Genomic DNA, 16,399 nt, shown 5'->3' with positions numbered 1-16,399 from the left:
CGTACTAAGCGGATTTTCACTGCGATGCGATGAAAAAGAACGAGCGAACAACTCGGAATGAGGGCCATTGTACTCAGATGAACCAATTATGTCAATATCTTGCTATGACGGAAAGGATTCTAAAGTACTGATGTATAACTGATTTATATTATAAATAAAATATTATTTAAAGAAAAAATATTATTTAAAGAAAAAAAAAAAGAAAACGGACACCAGCATTTCTAAATCAATTTTGATTAAACCACTTGTGTATTAACTAAAGGAAAACAATCATGATATTACTTTTGTATGTTGTGTAAACTATATCATAGCTAGAGAAGTTGTCACTTTGTTTTCCTAAATGCTCTAAAATGATTTCAGATTAGGGTGTGGGAACCATGTGATGGTTTTGAAGCAGTTAGGGGAATTTTCTCTCCACACACTGTGTGCCTTCTTCTTCATATTCCTGCTTTGAAATCCAGTTCTCACTAAAGGTTTCCTGTAAAGATAAACAGTAAGTCAGACTTAGAGGATATACCCTACATATTTTTTGTCTCCAACTCTATTTTTTTTTTTTTATATATAGTGTCAAAGTCAGAAAAATGTCTCAATGCACGTTGCCATATTTGCACCGCACACTGGTCCGCGCTGCGCGTGCGTGCGCTCTCCCGTGGATGCGCATACCCGCAATAACGTGCACTCGCAGGCGCGGTATGCGTATTTACGGTAGAGTTTATGTAGTCGTAGCGTGCGACTCATTCGTTACAAATGTTCACAATTAATGTAGTTTATAGATCATGGTCCCTTTGATAGATTCTGAAAGTTTGGTTAAAATACAATGTCCCAGAGCTGAGGAATCCCTCTTTATGTCGTACGAAGGGTCTAACAGGAATCATACAGCAGTGTTTGGTACCCATCGGAAGAGTATTTAATTAGCAATATTCCGGTGTTGGTTTGGAGCGTATTAATCGCTCGTGCGAATAGTTATGGACATAAGAAGTTTATGTCCATTTCTATTATTTACACATACTCAGGTATGCGGCGGGAAACCCAGTTTCCCACCCACCTGAGCTGTTGGAAATCGTCACAGCCCACCTGTATGAATCACCCTATGACCTTTTGTTATGATGCAGGGTCGAATTCCTTCGGCCAATGGACAATGGGATTGTAGGACCAGGAGATTGCATTGTGTGTGGGGCATAAATAGGCAGGCCGACCACATCCAGCTCTCACTCTCTCATCAACGGTTATCTGCTGATAGCCGGGAGCTGGATATCGAGGCGCAGGCGATCATACCCTTTGTGCGTAAGTTTCTCTCCGTTATCATTGTCTTTCTGTGAGCCAATTTCTCTCATCTCATCTCTCTCTCTCTCTCTCTCTCTCTGTTCTGTTCTCTCATATCTCCCCTAGACTAGGCTAGTATTGTATCGTATTAGATAGTATTGTATTGTATTACATTTAGGTCAGTGTAGTATTGTCTTTTTGTATTTATTGTTTAGTTCTGTGGTTAGGAAGTCTCTGTTATATTGTAGTGTATCATTTGTACTGTTATCCCCTTTTACAAGTATATTAGATATAATACAGTTAATAGGCTTTGGAACCTAAACCAGTATCTGTGTATTTTCTATAGTGTTAAGTGTTCACTTGAGCGTCGGTGACGCTCAAGCAGCTTTGTAGTTAGTCAGGTTACACAAGGTTGCACTTACACCCTGTACTCACATTAAGGTATTCAGTGTATTTCATTGGTATAAGGTTTAAACATTAAGGTATAGCGTTGTGAGCGTCTGCGCCGCTGGTGATCTCCTCGTGGTCTCGAGCGTCCGCTACGCCATAGCGAATCATTACTCTAGTCATAGCCAATAACGTGTCCTGTGATCGCTGGGCCGTGAGCGAACGTGACGCTTGAGCGTCTCGCCTACGGCAGAGCGATCGTTACGCAACTAGCGTACCATTACGGTACTTCTTAAGTACGCAGCGTACAGTGTTCTTAGCTTCATAAAGGGTTGTTATACGACAAAGGAATTTAGCATTGTCAATTGGGGACTCGTCCTATCCTTCTCATATCTGCACTAGGTAGATTAGCAGACATTATCCCTCCAGCAAAGGGTGGGAGGTTGTCTCATAGTGCTGACGGGATAAGCGTCTGCTTCGCTTAGATAAAGAGTGCTGAAGGAATCCGGGAACCGGAAGTAAGAACAAAACGCTTGTGTCTTTTTAAAACTGTTTATTTCTCTTCTGTCTTGCGTATACACGCACGCATACATATATCTGCATTTTCTGTTTCATTTTCGTATATCACTATTCCTGTTTGCCAAATTTTATAGTTGATAGAAAGTGCTAAAAAGAGATTTGCTGTTATTTCATAGTAGAGGTGATAGTTAAAGTATAGAACAAACACACGGTTTGTCTGAGATACAAGGCAGTCAGTGTGGATTGCGGTAGATGATCAGGGATCATTTACATTGATAAAAATATATTGTGTTACGGTGGATCCTTTGCATTGCGTACACGTGTCGCTAACAAAGACTAGCGTACGCAATCCAAAAGGCAGACGCACGCAGCGTACATTACGCAACGTAGCGTCCGGTTACGCTCACGTAGCTCAAGTCACGAAAAAAGTTGAATTAGCGCAAAGCGATAATTAGCGCAAGGCGATAAGTAACGCACAGCGGTAGATAACGCGAAGCGGTAAATAACGCAAATCTATTTTTGGAAAATCGGAAATTTAGTTTAACAGATCCTGCTCCTAATTGGTAACACTGTTGGGCTAAAGACAAATTTCTGCGCAGAAATAGATATAGAAACAAAAGTGTGCTTGTGTTGAGTGAGTGTGTTTTGTATACAAAAGTTTATATAACTTTAAGGTGGAACCAAAAGGAAAGCCGGGTACTCGTCAAGGGACATACGTGTAAGTGACATATACGGTGGCTAGGGAGGCATCCCTGGTTAAATAATATTTGAGCATTAGAGTATAGCGGACCATAAGGTAACAAGACCAGGAGGTCATAAGGTAACAAGACCAGGAGGTCATAAGGTAACAAGACCAGGAGGTCATAAGGTAACAAGACCAGGAGGTCGTAAGGTACTAAAAGAGGTCCGCTATAAAAGTCCAGTGGCACAACGCCTGGGGTGTTGGTGCAGAACCCATATAGGCCATACAAGCTCTGGCTGAAGGAATCGCAGCCGGAAACATAGATTCCATTGATCTTTCAGTACATGACAAGTAGTGCTCGTGTACTGAACGATTGGACCGCACGTAATTGTGTGCAGTAGTTAGTAATCTGACCTAATACCATTAGAGTAAAGTGGTCACAAACGCTATTTGCACATTCTGACGTGATTTGTGTAATTTTTTATTTTTGGAAGGGAAGTTCGCTGGTCACTCGGGAACTATCCAACAACCGATACTTACTGGGGACTGGTAGGTCCAGCACGCCCCAGTAAATAAAGGTTCACAGGGGCCCTAGGTTGGGTACAGCAGCTCTGGCTACAGTGATTGCAGCACAGGCCAACGTGGGCGAGAAGTAAGTGGGGTACTTGATAAACCACCACCGCCGGCCTGCCCAAGGACTTCTTGGTTTGTTTGTAAGGGTTCGCTGAAAGCCTTGATATTCAAGGAGGAATAAGCAACGCCTGCAGATTATGGGGGCCAGTTGTTCAGGTAGGGGGCGATCAACCTCGGTTCGGGTTGATTCAGAGAACCGATCCATCGGGTCGGCACGATATGTGATGTGTAAGAAATATGGAAATCACGCTGAAGTTTTATGTGATGAATGGGAGAGAATGACTGTACAAGACAGGGACAAATTCCCAAGAATAGGTAGCTTCAGTCCAGACGTGTTACAAAATTTAAGGAGGAGGATAAGTCTCATTGAACCAACAAAGAGACAAAATAAACATTATGAATATTTACAGTTATGGCAACAGGAAAGTGAATTACAAAAAGAGTCTATTGACTTTTCTGACTCTTATCTTGAGAGGAGAGATATGGCAGCAGGAGAGGAGTTGATTGCGGAGAGAAAAGCACAAAGGTGGAACAATAAAAACGCTCTTAGCAACTGTAATATAGATTATAAGGATAAGTGTAATAAATGTAACCATGATTATTGTAATACTGTTGAATGTACAACTATTAACCTGTGCAAGCTGCACCCCATGTCAAACCTCCCTCAGGAATACAAACAAGAAAGTGAGCCCAGAACGATGTCGGCACCTCTTCCAGAAGCCATCCTACAAGACATCCAGGTGGACGCGACCAAATTGGTAAAGGCAATAATCGAACCCCCTAACAGAGGGTCAGGTGAGGTCGTGTCCACAGGTACGTACAATGTTTTATATCACGCACAAACAAATGTACCCCATATTATAAGACCAAAACAAGATGATGTAACTGAGCTCGATCTGGCCAGGGTGATCTCAGTCCCCAATGGGAAGACTGACGATCAGGGAATCATTCCCGTCAAGGACAGTGCAATGCGCTGTCTCTGGTCCCGGACCGAATTGAGATCAATTATGTCTGAATTTCCTGATCCTAGGAGAAATCTAGCCAAATGTCAAAGGTTTATTAAAGAACTAGGAAACGCCACAGAACCCACCAACAAAGAGTGGCGGACAGTGCTGAGGGCATGTTTGCCCTCCAGGGTTGACCCTGAAAAATTCATTGCTGATTGTAAATTAAACATGGAGGTACCCTGTATGGAGGAACACAATCAGGAATGTATTAGGCAGATTAACCGACAGTTAGGAATATATTTCCCAACCACTGTCAAGTGGAGTGAAATTTTCTCCATAAGGCAAAACGAAAAGGAAAATGTTTCTAATTATTTCAATCGAGCACTGCAAATAATGGCTAGAAACACTGGGATCGCAGACATCAAGACAAATGCACAACATAAAGGAATAGCGGTTAAGGTATTAATGAATGGTTTAAAGGATGAATTAAAAACAAGGGTACAGACCACCAACCCAAACTGGAGAGAGATCTCGGTGGCCGCACTAAGAGAGGCCGTCATTAATCATGATCAGAATAGCACCTGGTACAGAGAGTCACTAAAAGATAAGTTAATGGCAGCAAATATTCAGGCCCAAACCACAAGACCACCCCAACAAAAGCCACACACCCCTGCGAGAAATCCAGATATGAAAGTCTGTTACCATTGTCATAAAAAGGGACACATTGCAAGAGATTGTAGGTCAAGAGAAAAACAACACCATAATCATAAAAACCAAAGAATCAGGGAAGTACAGGGGAAACGATTGATGATGATGAACATCCGAGCGTTTGAGGAGGCATCAAATCAACCAAAACCCCAGGCCATTGGCACATGGAGGAACTTAAGGATTTGTGATCTGTGCAAAAGAGAAGGGCATTATGCCAGTAACTGCAACAGCCCACATAAAATCAGACCCCCTAGACATGAAAATGAGCAAAAGTTATGACACACCAAATTACAAGCAGGGATCATATAGGAAGAATTTTGGGCCACACCCATAATATATAGTTAGGAAAGGTGATCATTAGGACTGATGGTAAGCCTGAGGTAACGGTTAGTAAATTGGGAGGTCATTCACTGAAGACACAGGAATGACCAGGTTAAACGTTGTAAATGTATTTGTGAAAAATGTTTTTTCTCTCTCTCTCTCTCTCTATCCCCATCTCTGACGAGTATTGGTAAGAATTCACACATTGCATATCCGCTTGGTCCTTGCAGAAGTCTACCAAACCCCAGCATGACCTCCGCCACAATGTATTTCTGGCCAGATACAGACAGTGGAGTAATGCAGGTGCTGGTGGGGAGGGACTGCTCAAGGAGACCATTAGACACATAGATATGACAGCCTAATAAGTCTGACAATGTTTTTCTAATGCTAACAATGTTTTCTTAATGTTGACAATGTTTAAAAATGTTTTGTTTCTCTTTTCCTATTGATGGTTAATGTCGAGTTATGTAATATATATATGCACATGAATTGTTCTCTATCTCTTTTGTTTTTTTGTTGTCTCTCTCTCCTCACTCATGTTTCCATGATTTAAAGATGGTATGTCACCCCTAAGTGTTAACCAATGGTAATGCCAGATTTTTGCTCCACACAGAAAGATCGCTAGTTAGGAAGAAAGATTACATCACCAGAAGGTTCATTCGGAAGACTGAAGAGACAGCACCTTTTGAGAGGACAGCAGAACAAAAAGAACAACAAAACGAGAGAACTTATTATCGTAACGAGTTCTCTCCCCCTCAAACTGATTTTCTTATACCCCCTTTACAAATTTCTTCTTTTCTCCTCCTGTAAGATGGACTTGCCCCAAGAGACTGTGACATGGATTTTCCCGTTAACCATGATGTTGACCAGAGCAGTCTGTTTCGGTGAGAGTACCAGTGAGGTCGAGAAAGGATCCAGAAAGGTCCTGATGACTGAGACGGAGGTGTAAATTTCCAATAGCAACCCAATCACCAAGCAAAGGCGAGTACCGGGCACGATCTAACAACCATGTTATTTGTAAACAACTGTGAAGGAATGTTAGTTCAAAAAGAAAGTTGTATCTGTAGGCTCTGTAACAAAGAAATGCCAATCCAGTTTTAATATCCATATGGACCGGCATCCATTGAGTGACTATCACTCTCTAGTGGGTAACGTATTAAACAAGACCGATTGTTGGGTATGCTCTCAAGTACCTCAGGGTCACAGTAAATCAGGGCTAGTACCATTTCCTTTAACGTTAGGGGAGGTACTTGAGCTAAGTGGTGGGAGACCGGTGGACCGGAGGTTTAATATCTCCAGCCCTCCTAGTTTGAAGCTCCACCAATACCATGTGGATAGGTCCCTCATATGTTTTAACATCTCCAATCCCAGAAAACCGGGAAATTGGGAAGTGTCATGGAGCAACCTTACCATGACCTTTTCACACAGAGCAGATAGAATGCCTACAGATACAGAGCTCGTACGCCACATAGCCAGTAGAGGAAAATCTTTCCGGTATCGATATACCTTAGGAAATAGGATTACTAGAGTTGGAGAGGTATCACCAGGATACTGTGCACATATCGTACAAACCGATACGTGCATTAAGCAGATGGAAGAATTAGGGTCAGGAGATTTCACCTGGAAGGTTTGTAACATGGTCATGTCCTTCTCCGTCCCATATGTTCTCCCCGATGATGCATATTTCATATGCGGGAGAAAGGCGTACAAGTGGCTTGCCCCAAACTCTGAAGGATTGTGTTATATTGGAAAAGTATTGCCTGAAGTGATGACTGTTACACATGACAAAATGAAGGACATACACCGTGGTGCCCAAGCTCCTTATACTCACACTCATTACGAACACCGAGTTAAAAGACAACTGTCAGAAAGGTTAGAGCATCCGGCCTCTGATCTTATCCATGAATCCACCGGGATTCAGGTTCTGGTGGCGTTAGATTTCACTCGCACCGCTCGAGGAGTGATGAATTATAGATACATTTCCGCACTCGCCAATTTGTTAGATAATATCACTGAAATGTATGATGACACGTTTAGATACACTGGAAGAGAACTTCAAGCTTACAAAACAGAACTAGTTCAGCATAGGATGGTTCTTAATTATCTTACAGCAGTAACAGGCGGATATTGTGTTACATTGGCAACACAGTACGGCATAAAGTGTTGCACGTATATCACAAATAGCACCGAGGATCCGGTAGAGGTCATAGACCAAAAGATGGACGATATTCTCCAATTGAAGTGGGAATTTCGTCGAAAACACAATCTCACCCTTGCTGCTGTAGGTAATGAGCTGACTAGTTGGGTGTCATGGTTGAACCCGCGAAATTGGTTCTCCGGTTTGGGAGACTGGGCTCAAGGAGTCATAATGGATGTTGGAAAGTTTCTACTATGTATCTTGGGTGTCGTTATATCGATTGGATTGATATTTAGATGCGGGCAGGCTTTAATGAGGTGCAAACAAAGTACAAAAGTGATGAGCTTGAGGAGTGAGGAAACCGTAATTAACCTGGATTTGATTTATGACCCAATGATAGAAACCAGGATGTGATGAAAATGCGATTATACGGTCCGTTTCTTTCACCTGTTTTTCTGCTTTTCTCCAAGATACAAAGACCCCCTTGGACGAGGAAGCTGACGAGACGAGATGTATACAGACAACGGATTGACCAAAGAAGAAGATTTGACAACTTTAAATATGGACACTTGATGAACTTTGCCATGGATCCCCAGTTTCCCTAGTATTTTTAAACTCACGCTAGCCCAACATTTTTGTAAATCTGATGGCACTGACAAAGCTTGTTGCTCATGCCTAAGGAGCAAAACAGCGCAAAGAAGACGACTCTCAACAGATACCGAACACAACTTCGACGACAGATGTACATTTCCCTGACATAGAATATCATTGCATTTTTCGTAAGTGTTCTTTATCTTCATCTCTACAACCCTCAGGTAACGACACACATAGACGATAGGGAATACAGGCACAGATATCAGCAACCACATACCTCCCCCATTCATGTATCATCAACTAAAATGTGCATCCCCATTTTGTTACAACCACAGCCGAAATGAGCTCGGTAGAGTTTGACAGCCCATCCACAGACCTGTACCACAGGATAAGAAGGAATTCAAATGTATACTTCGCAATACCTCGAAGCTTGATTTACAACACGTACGGCACGATGATACATGACCCCCCCAAACATGGATTCATACACACATGCTTCTGCTATCTCACTAGGTCATACCCTCTTCACACCTTCTCCTCTCTCCTCCCCTACCCAACCATGGAAATCAATTAACCCCTGACTTACATTTTTCTCCTTAAATGTTTTGTGGCAGTTATTATTGACTGCCAAAGGGTGGACTGTCAAAGTCAGAAAAATGTCTCAATGCACGTTGCCATATTTGCACCGCACACTGGTCCGCGCTGCGCGTGCGTGCGCTCTCCCGTGGATGCGCATACCCGCAATAACGTGCACTCGCAGGCGCGGTATGCGTATTTACGGTAGAGTTTATGTAGTCGTAGCGTGCGACTCATTCGTTACAAATGTTCACAATTAATGTAGTTTATAGATCATGGTCCCTTTGATAGATTCTGAAAGTTTGGTTAAAATACAATGTCCCAGAGCTGAGGAATCCCTCTTTATGTCGTACGAAGGGTCTAACAGGAATCATACAGCAGTGTTTGGTACCCATCGGAAGAGTATTTAATTAGCAATATTCCGGTGTTGGTTTGGAGCGTATTAATCGCTCGTGCGAATAGTTATGGACATAAGAAGTTTATGTCCATTTCTATTATTTACACATACTCAGGTATGCGGCGGGAAACCCAGTTTCCCACCCACCTGAGCTGTTGGAAATCGTCACAGCCCACCTGTATGAATCACCCTATGACCTTTTGTTATGATGCAGGGTCGAATTCCTTCGGCCAATGGACAATGGGATTGTAGGACCAGGAGATTGCATTGTGTGTGGGGCATAAATAGGCAGGCCGACCACATCCAGCTCTCACTCTCTCATCAACGGTTATCTGCTGATAGCCGGGAGCTGGATATCGAGGCGCAGGCGATCATACCCTTTGTGCGTAAGTTTCTCTCCGTTATCATTGTCTTTCTGTGAGCCAATTTCTCTCATCTCATCTCTCTCTCTCTCTGTTCTGTTCTCTCATATCTCCCCTAGACTAGGCTAGTATTGTATCGTATTAGATAGTATTGTATTGTATTACATTTAGGTCAGTGTAGTATTGTCTTTTTGTATTTATTGTTTAGTTCTGTGGTTAGGAAGTCTCTGTTATATTGTAGTGTATCATTTGTACTGTTATCCCCTTTTACAAGTATATTAGATATAATACAGTTAATAGGCTTTGGAACCTAAACCAGTATCTGTGTATTTTCTATAGTGTTAAGTGTTCACTTGAGCGTCGGTGACGCTCAAGCAGCTTTGTAGTTAGTCAGGTTACACAAGGTTGCACTTACACCCTGTACTCACATTAAGGTATTCAGTGTATTCCATTGGTATAAGGTTTAAACATTAAGGTATAGCGTTGTGAGCGTCTGCGCCGCTGGTGATCTCCTCGTGGTCTCGAGCGTCCGCTACGCCATAGCGAATCATTACTCTAGTCATAGCCAATAACGTGTCCTGTGATCGCTGGGCCGTGAGCGAACGTGACGCTTGAGCGTCTCGCCTACGGCAGAGCGATCGTTACGCAACTAGCGTACCATTACGGTACTTCTTAAGTACGCAGCGTACAGTGTTCTTAGCTTCATAAAGGGTTGTTATACGACAAAGGAATTTAGCATTGTCAATAGGATAATAATTTCTGCAACTACCACAAGAATAGAACTAAGGGGCTAATTCAGCAAGGATTGCGAAAGCGATTATTACTGCATTTCCCTGATGTTCGGAGACTGTGTCTGTGGACACCCCAAGAGGGAGAATAGTTGTCGGTATCCCGGCGCCAGTATGCCGGTATCGAATGCTTCCCCTACAAACCCTCTATACTTTGTCATTCTCAGTATTTGTTGTTATTCTATGCCTGTGTACTTCTATTATCGAGACTGCATGTAGTTTCTTCATTATGTTATGGATTTGCTTATTGGGTTAAATATATTGGACAACAACCATATCTTGTAACCAAAGGGACAGACTACAGTTAGAATGATAACTATTGCATATAACATCTCTAAAAGTTAAATCTTTTCTCTGTAATTCCACCCTCTTAAGGTGCACATACACTTATGCGACTTGAACGGAGAAGTGAGCCAGTGGAGAAATTTCCCCATCAACCAATCAGCAGCTCTGTATCATTTTATAGTATGTCAATTATAGATGTTACTTCAGTGCTGATTGGTTGCCATGGGCAACTTCTCCACTGGCTCACTTCTCTGCTCTTATCACTGCTTAGTAAATGTACCCCATAACGCAGACTTGTTGCTGCATTAAACACATTCTAAGGGGTAATTTTACTAAAGCTCCTAAAACAGAGAATTGGTGACGTTGCACATAGCAACCAATCAGATGCTATAATTTTCTAAAAGGCAATGGAGAAATGATAGCATCTGGTTGCTATTGGCAACATCACCAATTGTCTGTTTTAGAAGCTTAAGTAAATTTAGCCCTAAGAGTCCGGCCCTGAGCTTGGTTAGTAAGGCATGTCCTCAGACCAGCACAGCATTGTTACGGGTATGGAACTCAGGGTCGACACCCATTAGGTCAACACCTATTAGTCAACAGTGGCTAGGTCGACATGAAAAAATGTCAACATGAGTTTTTCATTTTTTTGGGTGTCATTTTCTTCATAAAGTGACCGGGAACCCCAATTAGTGCACCGTGTCCCCTCGCATGGCTCGCTTCGCTTACCATGCTTCAGGTTACCGTTCCCAGTCGCAGTCCACGTGTATCGTAAAATATGAAAAAGTTCAAAAAGAATAATAAAAATGTGAAAAACTCATGTCGGCCTTTTTGCGTGTCGACCTATTCACTGTGACCAATGGGAGTCGACATAATGGGTGTCAACTTAAGTAGTGTCGACCCAGAGTCCGGATACCCATTTTAACTACATGACAAAGCTTGACTCCATGATTTCTGTATCTTCATATTACTGCATAGACTCTGTTTATCTCCTTCGTATGGGACAGAGTGAATTGAATATTTTTGAACCAAACTGAGATAGTGGAGTGCTATATTCAGCAGTATGGAGTCAGTAGTAAGAAACATTAATTTTATTATTTTAAAACACATTAATTGATTATGCAGTGGCTATTGAATAATCATTAGCTAGTATATCATAATCGTTACACAGAAGCCGTGTATAATAGAGCAAATAAATACACACATTGGGGCATATGTAATAAGGTCCGAGTTTTCCGGAGGTGCGGGATGCTGGCTGATCTCAGATGTTTTTTTAAAGTGGCAATCATTTACCAGGCATGGTTTTGCCTTGTAAATGATTACGACTTTGAAAAAATGTCCGAGATCGGCTGGCAAACTCGGACCCTATTACATAGTCCACATTTTCCTGAGGAAGAGGAATATATATCTGTTTGATTAGGTTACCTGATGTTAAGATTGCGTCACCGGTATATGGTAAATGACAGTAAAAAAATTGAAAGTAGATTCCTGACTTTATGAAAATAACTGTATCTTGCAAGGGCATCAAGAGTGAGTTTAGTTCAAGCTATAGCAGCTTTATATCATAACCCTGTCTTGATGTAAGTCAACTGGTTTATCTGTTTTCCAGTTCAGATTCTTAATAGCACTAGACCGGGCTGCCGGCTGTTCCCACTGAAATTAATCATAGAGCCTTTGGCTACAAAATTACATAGCAGTCCTCACATTTCAGGTATCAGAGCTGACCCTTTAGAGCATAAAAGTATCTGTGTATACAGCCGATGTATCATGGGGTAACCTTACTAACTGTTGGTTTTGGTTGTAAACCAATACAGATGGTTACCGGCGAACATAGATGGCGCGTTGCTGTCTGAAAAATGACTATCATACGTCAGGTTTCAATTGAAATCTGCCGTCAATGTCAGTCGTTTTTTGCAGTTCTATGGTCCAGCAGTTTTAATCATTCAGTTAAAAACCAACATCAAATAGAAGTAAACCACCCCCAAACAATAGCCAGGCAGGTCAGTTTTGGAGAAGCACTGCACAGATAAATATGCAGCCTTCATTAGGTTTAAATGGTTAGAAAGTGTTCAAATAAAAATGCATGGGGTCGGGGGCGTGGCCTGAATGAGTGGACGTGCATCTCCTGGGCTCTCCCTTCTAATCACTTCCCAGGCCATAAATCCCACTCCCTGGGCTGCCAGTACCCCACTCCTTAAGTCCCCTCACCTCACTGCCCCTCCTGCCACCGACGGGTACTGTCCGCGGAATCGTGGAGCACTCCTGGAGCTCCCGGGATTGTGGCCTATCCGCTCCCCCAAGACCGTGGCCTCAATTATCACTAGCCACCGGGGATGCACGCCCAGTCACCGGATCACGGACCCCGCTCGCCGCGGCTCCACCTCTACCTGCTGTGGGCACTCCCGCTGAGGGGCTTGCGGGATGGCGGCTGCCCTCCTCTGATCTCCATGGCGCTGCCAGGACGGCGGCCTCCGGATCCCCGCTGGCGGTGGCTATTTTAACCTACCTGCATCCTGTGTGAAGCTGGACTGCTCCTGGCTGCATGACCGCTACTGCTGGAGATCCCTGCTGTGAAGGACGCTGGAAGTGGCTGCTGTGACCCGAGGTGAGGCGTGACCATACTCTGGCTCCTGTATACACTTCTTGCTCTAGGCCCTCTCTCTCATCACCTGCATAGCCCCTCCGTGACCTGGCCCTGTAATTAAGGGGACTGCAGCTATGACCTCGCGGACCCCTACTGTTGTGGGCTAAGTGTACGGCCGCAGTGCACGGAGGTGAAGGGGAGCCACACAACAGCCCCTGCTCCCAACCCTGGACCCCCTCCTCCACATTTCATACGGCTGGCTTCCCAATACCCATCACAGGGGATTTTGAATATTACTTAATTTTGCATACAGGTGTGACCATATCTCCTGTCTCATCTAATGCTACTTTGATTACAGACGCAATACAAAGCGAACCACTCTGTGTCTTGTGACACCCCTTTTACACTACTGCCGACGGGCCCCATGTCCCACTGAACACACCTTATCCCAGCCCTCCAGTGGTGTACACTCATGCCATCTCGCTTGCACATAAACACGTGCTGCTCCAGCACTTTATCTGACCTATCCCGACTCAAACAGTCTGTCATGGTGCTATTATGTCTAAATCCACCGCCGCCATCAGAAAGCGAGCGGGGATGGACATAACCCAACATTTCGCCAGGGCCAACAAAAATGGCAAACTATCCTCACTCTCAGGTCCCCCTTTACCTAGTCTCTCGGTGTCAGACAAGGAGGACTCATCCTCGTCTCCCGCCCTATCAAATAAAGAGGCATTCTAGCCCTGAAATCGGTTATCATGGACTTCGAGGAATCATTGGTGTCCAAGCTGGACAACGTGGTTGCTTCCATCAAGTCAGATGTAACATCTCTGTCCTCTAGAGCCTCCAAATTGCAATCCGACAAGACACACTTCACAAGGAACAGAGCGAGACCATTAGTGACATCGACCATCTTATTTGGGACATATCGGAACTACGCGACAAGAATGAGGATCTGGAGAACCGTGAAAGTAGAAATAACCTCCGCATACATAATATCACAGAATCCATTCTTCCTGCGACTCTCAAGGCGTACCTGCACAAGCTATTCTCCACCGTCGTGCCGACCCTGGGGCCTCGAGAACTACCCTTAGAAAGATCCCACAGAGCTCTCTGACCCAGACCGTGTGATGGTGACCCCCCCCCCCCTCCCCCCAGAGACATCATTTTGCACTTTCTTAACTTTAAGGACAAGGAACTGGTTCTTAATCCAACCCAGAGCAAGCCATACATACTATTCAAAAATGCTAAACTGCAATTTTCTCAGGACTTCTGCGCTTCGTACACATGGAATTCGATACGGTTGGGGGATCCCCTTCAAGCTACTGATAGACCTCAACGGGAAAACAATTATCATCAGAGACCCGAGAGAGGGTAAGACTTCCTATCACACTTGGAGGACTCCGACTCACCACCAGCAACAACCTCCAACCACCAGACAACCTAGCCATTCTCGCATCTACTGATGTCTGCACCTTCTTTTGGTAGACGTGCCCTAGCCTACGCATAGCTCAGTTTTGTATGCACTGGCTCACTCTACCGGTTAACATTTAATGCATATCGTGTATTAGCTGTTTTCTGTCACCCTTCTATATGTTTTTCATGTTTTAAGCATTGCATTTTCCTGCTGATACTTGCCTTTTTAAGCATTGTTTTGCTTTTCCACTGTACCTAGTGCATCCATACTTCTACAAATTAGTTACATGATCCTCCCCGCCTCGCCTTGATTTTTTATGTTTTTCTGATGGCGTCCTGTTCATACTGGAAATGTTTTGGCGTATGGCCCAGAGTGCATAAATGGGGAGTATAGCAACTTCAATGACAATATATTTGAGGAATTATTTTAAAGGTTGCCGTTAACAGAAAAGAAAACACAAAATTGGGCGCTAGTGTTTAAATTGGATGTTAGCCGCACGTTCCTGGGGCTTGGTTCCTCTGCCACCACTTTAATAGAACAAGAAAAAACAGACTGGAACTGCGCTTAATATCCAATTAAAGATTTTATTCACTCTAATACGAATTAATATATTTATACAATCACCGGCCGGATTTTATAAATTTGCACGTAACATAAATATACTAATAGAAACCTTCAACGCTTCTATAGCACGTAATTAGTACATAATTAACATAATTAAAAAACATATATTAAAAACTTAATGCACACATAGTCGTGTTACTGACTATACCACTGCTCATAGGTGACTCCTATAACCTTGCAGGCGTCCCTGCAATATATAGCATTGTGTCTACTATCCGTGTTATTTAATTTTATAGCAGCAAAGGATTGAAATATTCTTATAACACCCCTTTGTCTGCAGGGTTAGACTGAATGTCCGTCATCAGTTATATCTGTCCCATGATTTTGCGAAAAAGAAAGATAGTAACATGGATAGTGATACGCTACATATAGTGTTAGACTCTACAGATGATCCAGTATTGAAAATTCTGGACGAATTGGGAAAAGATAGTTGTCATGAGTCACCGCAAAAACTTTTTGAAATTGACAAAAAGTCATGCAAAGCAAAATCAGATTTCTTTCCTATAAGCTTCAAAAGCAGTCAGGTAGAGACTTTCTACAAAACAACCCTTGAAGACTTCAGGTCCATTTGTTTTACAAAGAATAAACATAAGAACAACCTAACTAAATGGGAAAAACAGGCAATAAAAAAACTGGTAGAAGATTCTACGATAGTTATTAAGGAAGCAGACAAGGGAGGAGGCTTAGTTATACTTAATAAAGCTGACTATATAACTGAAGCCCATAGGCAATTACTTGATAATCGGTTTTATCAAGTCCTACCTAGTGACCCTTCTTCCGTCTATTTAAGTGAACTACATCATTTACTTTCAAATGCATTAGAAGATGGTGTCATATCCAAGGAGGAGTTTAAATTTTTATTTGCTCCTTTTCCTACTATTCCTATTTTCTACCACCTACCCAAGATTCACAAGTCCCTCACTGCACCCCCTGGACGTCCCATCATTTCGGGTGTTAATTCTCTCACCTCTTTTCTTTCAGCCTATGTAGATAGATATCTGCAACCACGTGTCTCTAGGTTGAGGTCCCACGTCCGTGACACCATGCATTTTTTGCAATTAATTCACGGTATATCTTGGAAACCCACATACCTATTGGCCACACTTGATGTGGTGGGCCTGTACACCAACATCCCTCATGGACTTGGTGTTCAGGCCATCAAAAAAGTCCTGGATCGA

At 43.0% G+C, this 16,399-nt stretch overlaps 1 protein-coding gene across 1 annotated transcript in view; it reads right to left on the bottom strand.

Moving 5' to 3' along the window:
• Positions 1–250: 250 nt before the first annotated feature.
• Positions 251–16,399, bottom strand: part of LOC134911374 (actin-like protein 6A) — a 79,898-nt gene continuing 63,749 nt past the window's right edge. The window contains exon 12 of the mRNA XM_063919616.1: positions 251–478. Coding sequence (XP_063775686.1) covers positions 398–478 — 81 coding nt within the window. The 3' untranslated portion in view covers positions 251–397. The remainder of the gene's footprint in view (positions 479–16,399) is intronic.

This window comes from Pseudophryne corroboree, chromosome 4 (assembly GCF_028390025.1).
Source record: "Pseudophryne corroboree isolate aPseCor3 chromosome 4, aPseCor3.hap2, whole genome shotgun sequence".
In the NCBI taxonomy this organism is placed as follows: domain Eukaryota; kingdom Metazoa; phylum Chordata; class Amphibia; order Anura; family Myobatrachidae; genus Pseudophryne; species Pseudophryne corroboree.
The sequence above is the reverse complement of the archived record's forward strand: the minus strand, read 5'-3'. Positions and strand labels throughout refer to the sequence as shown.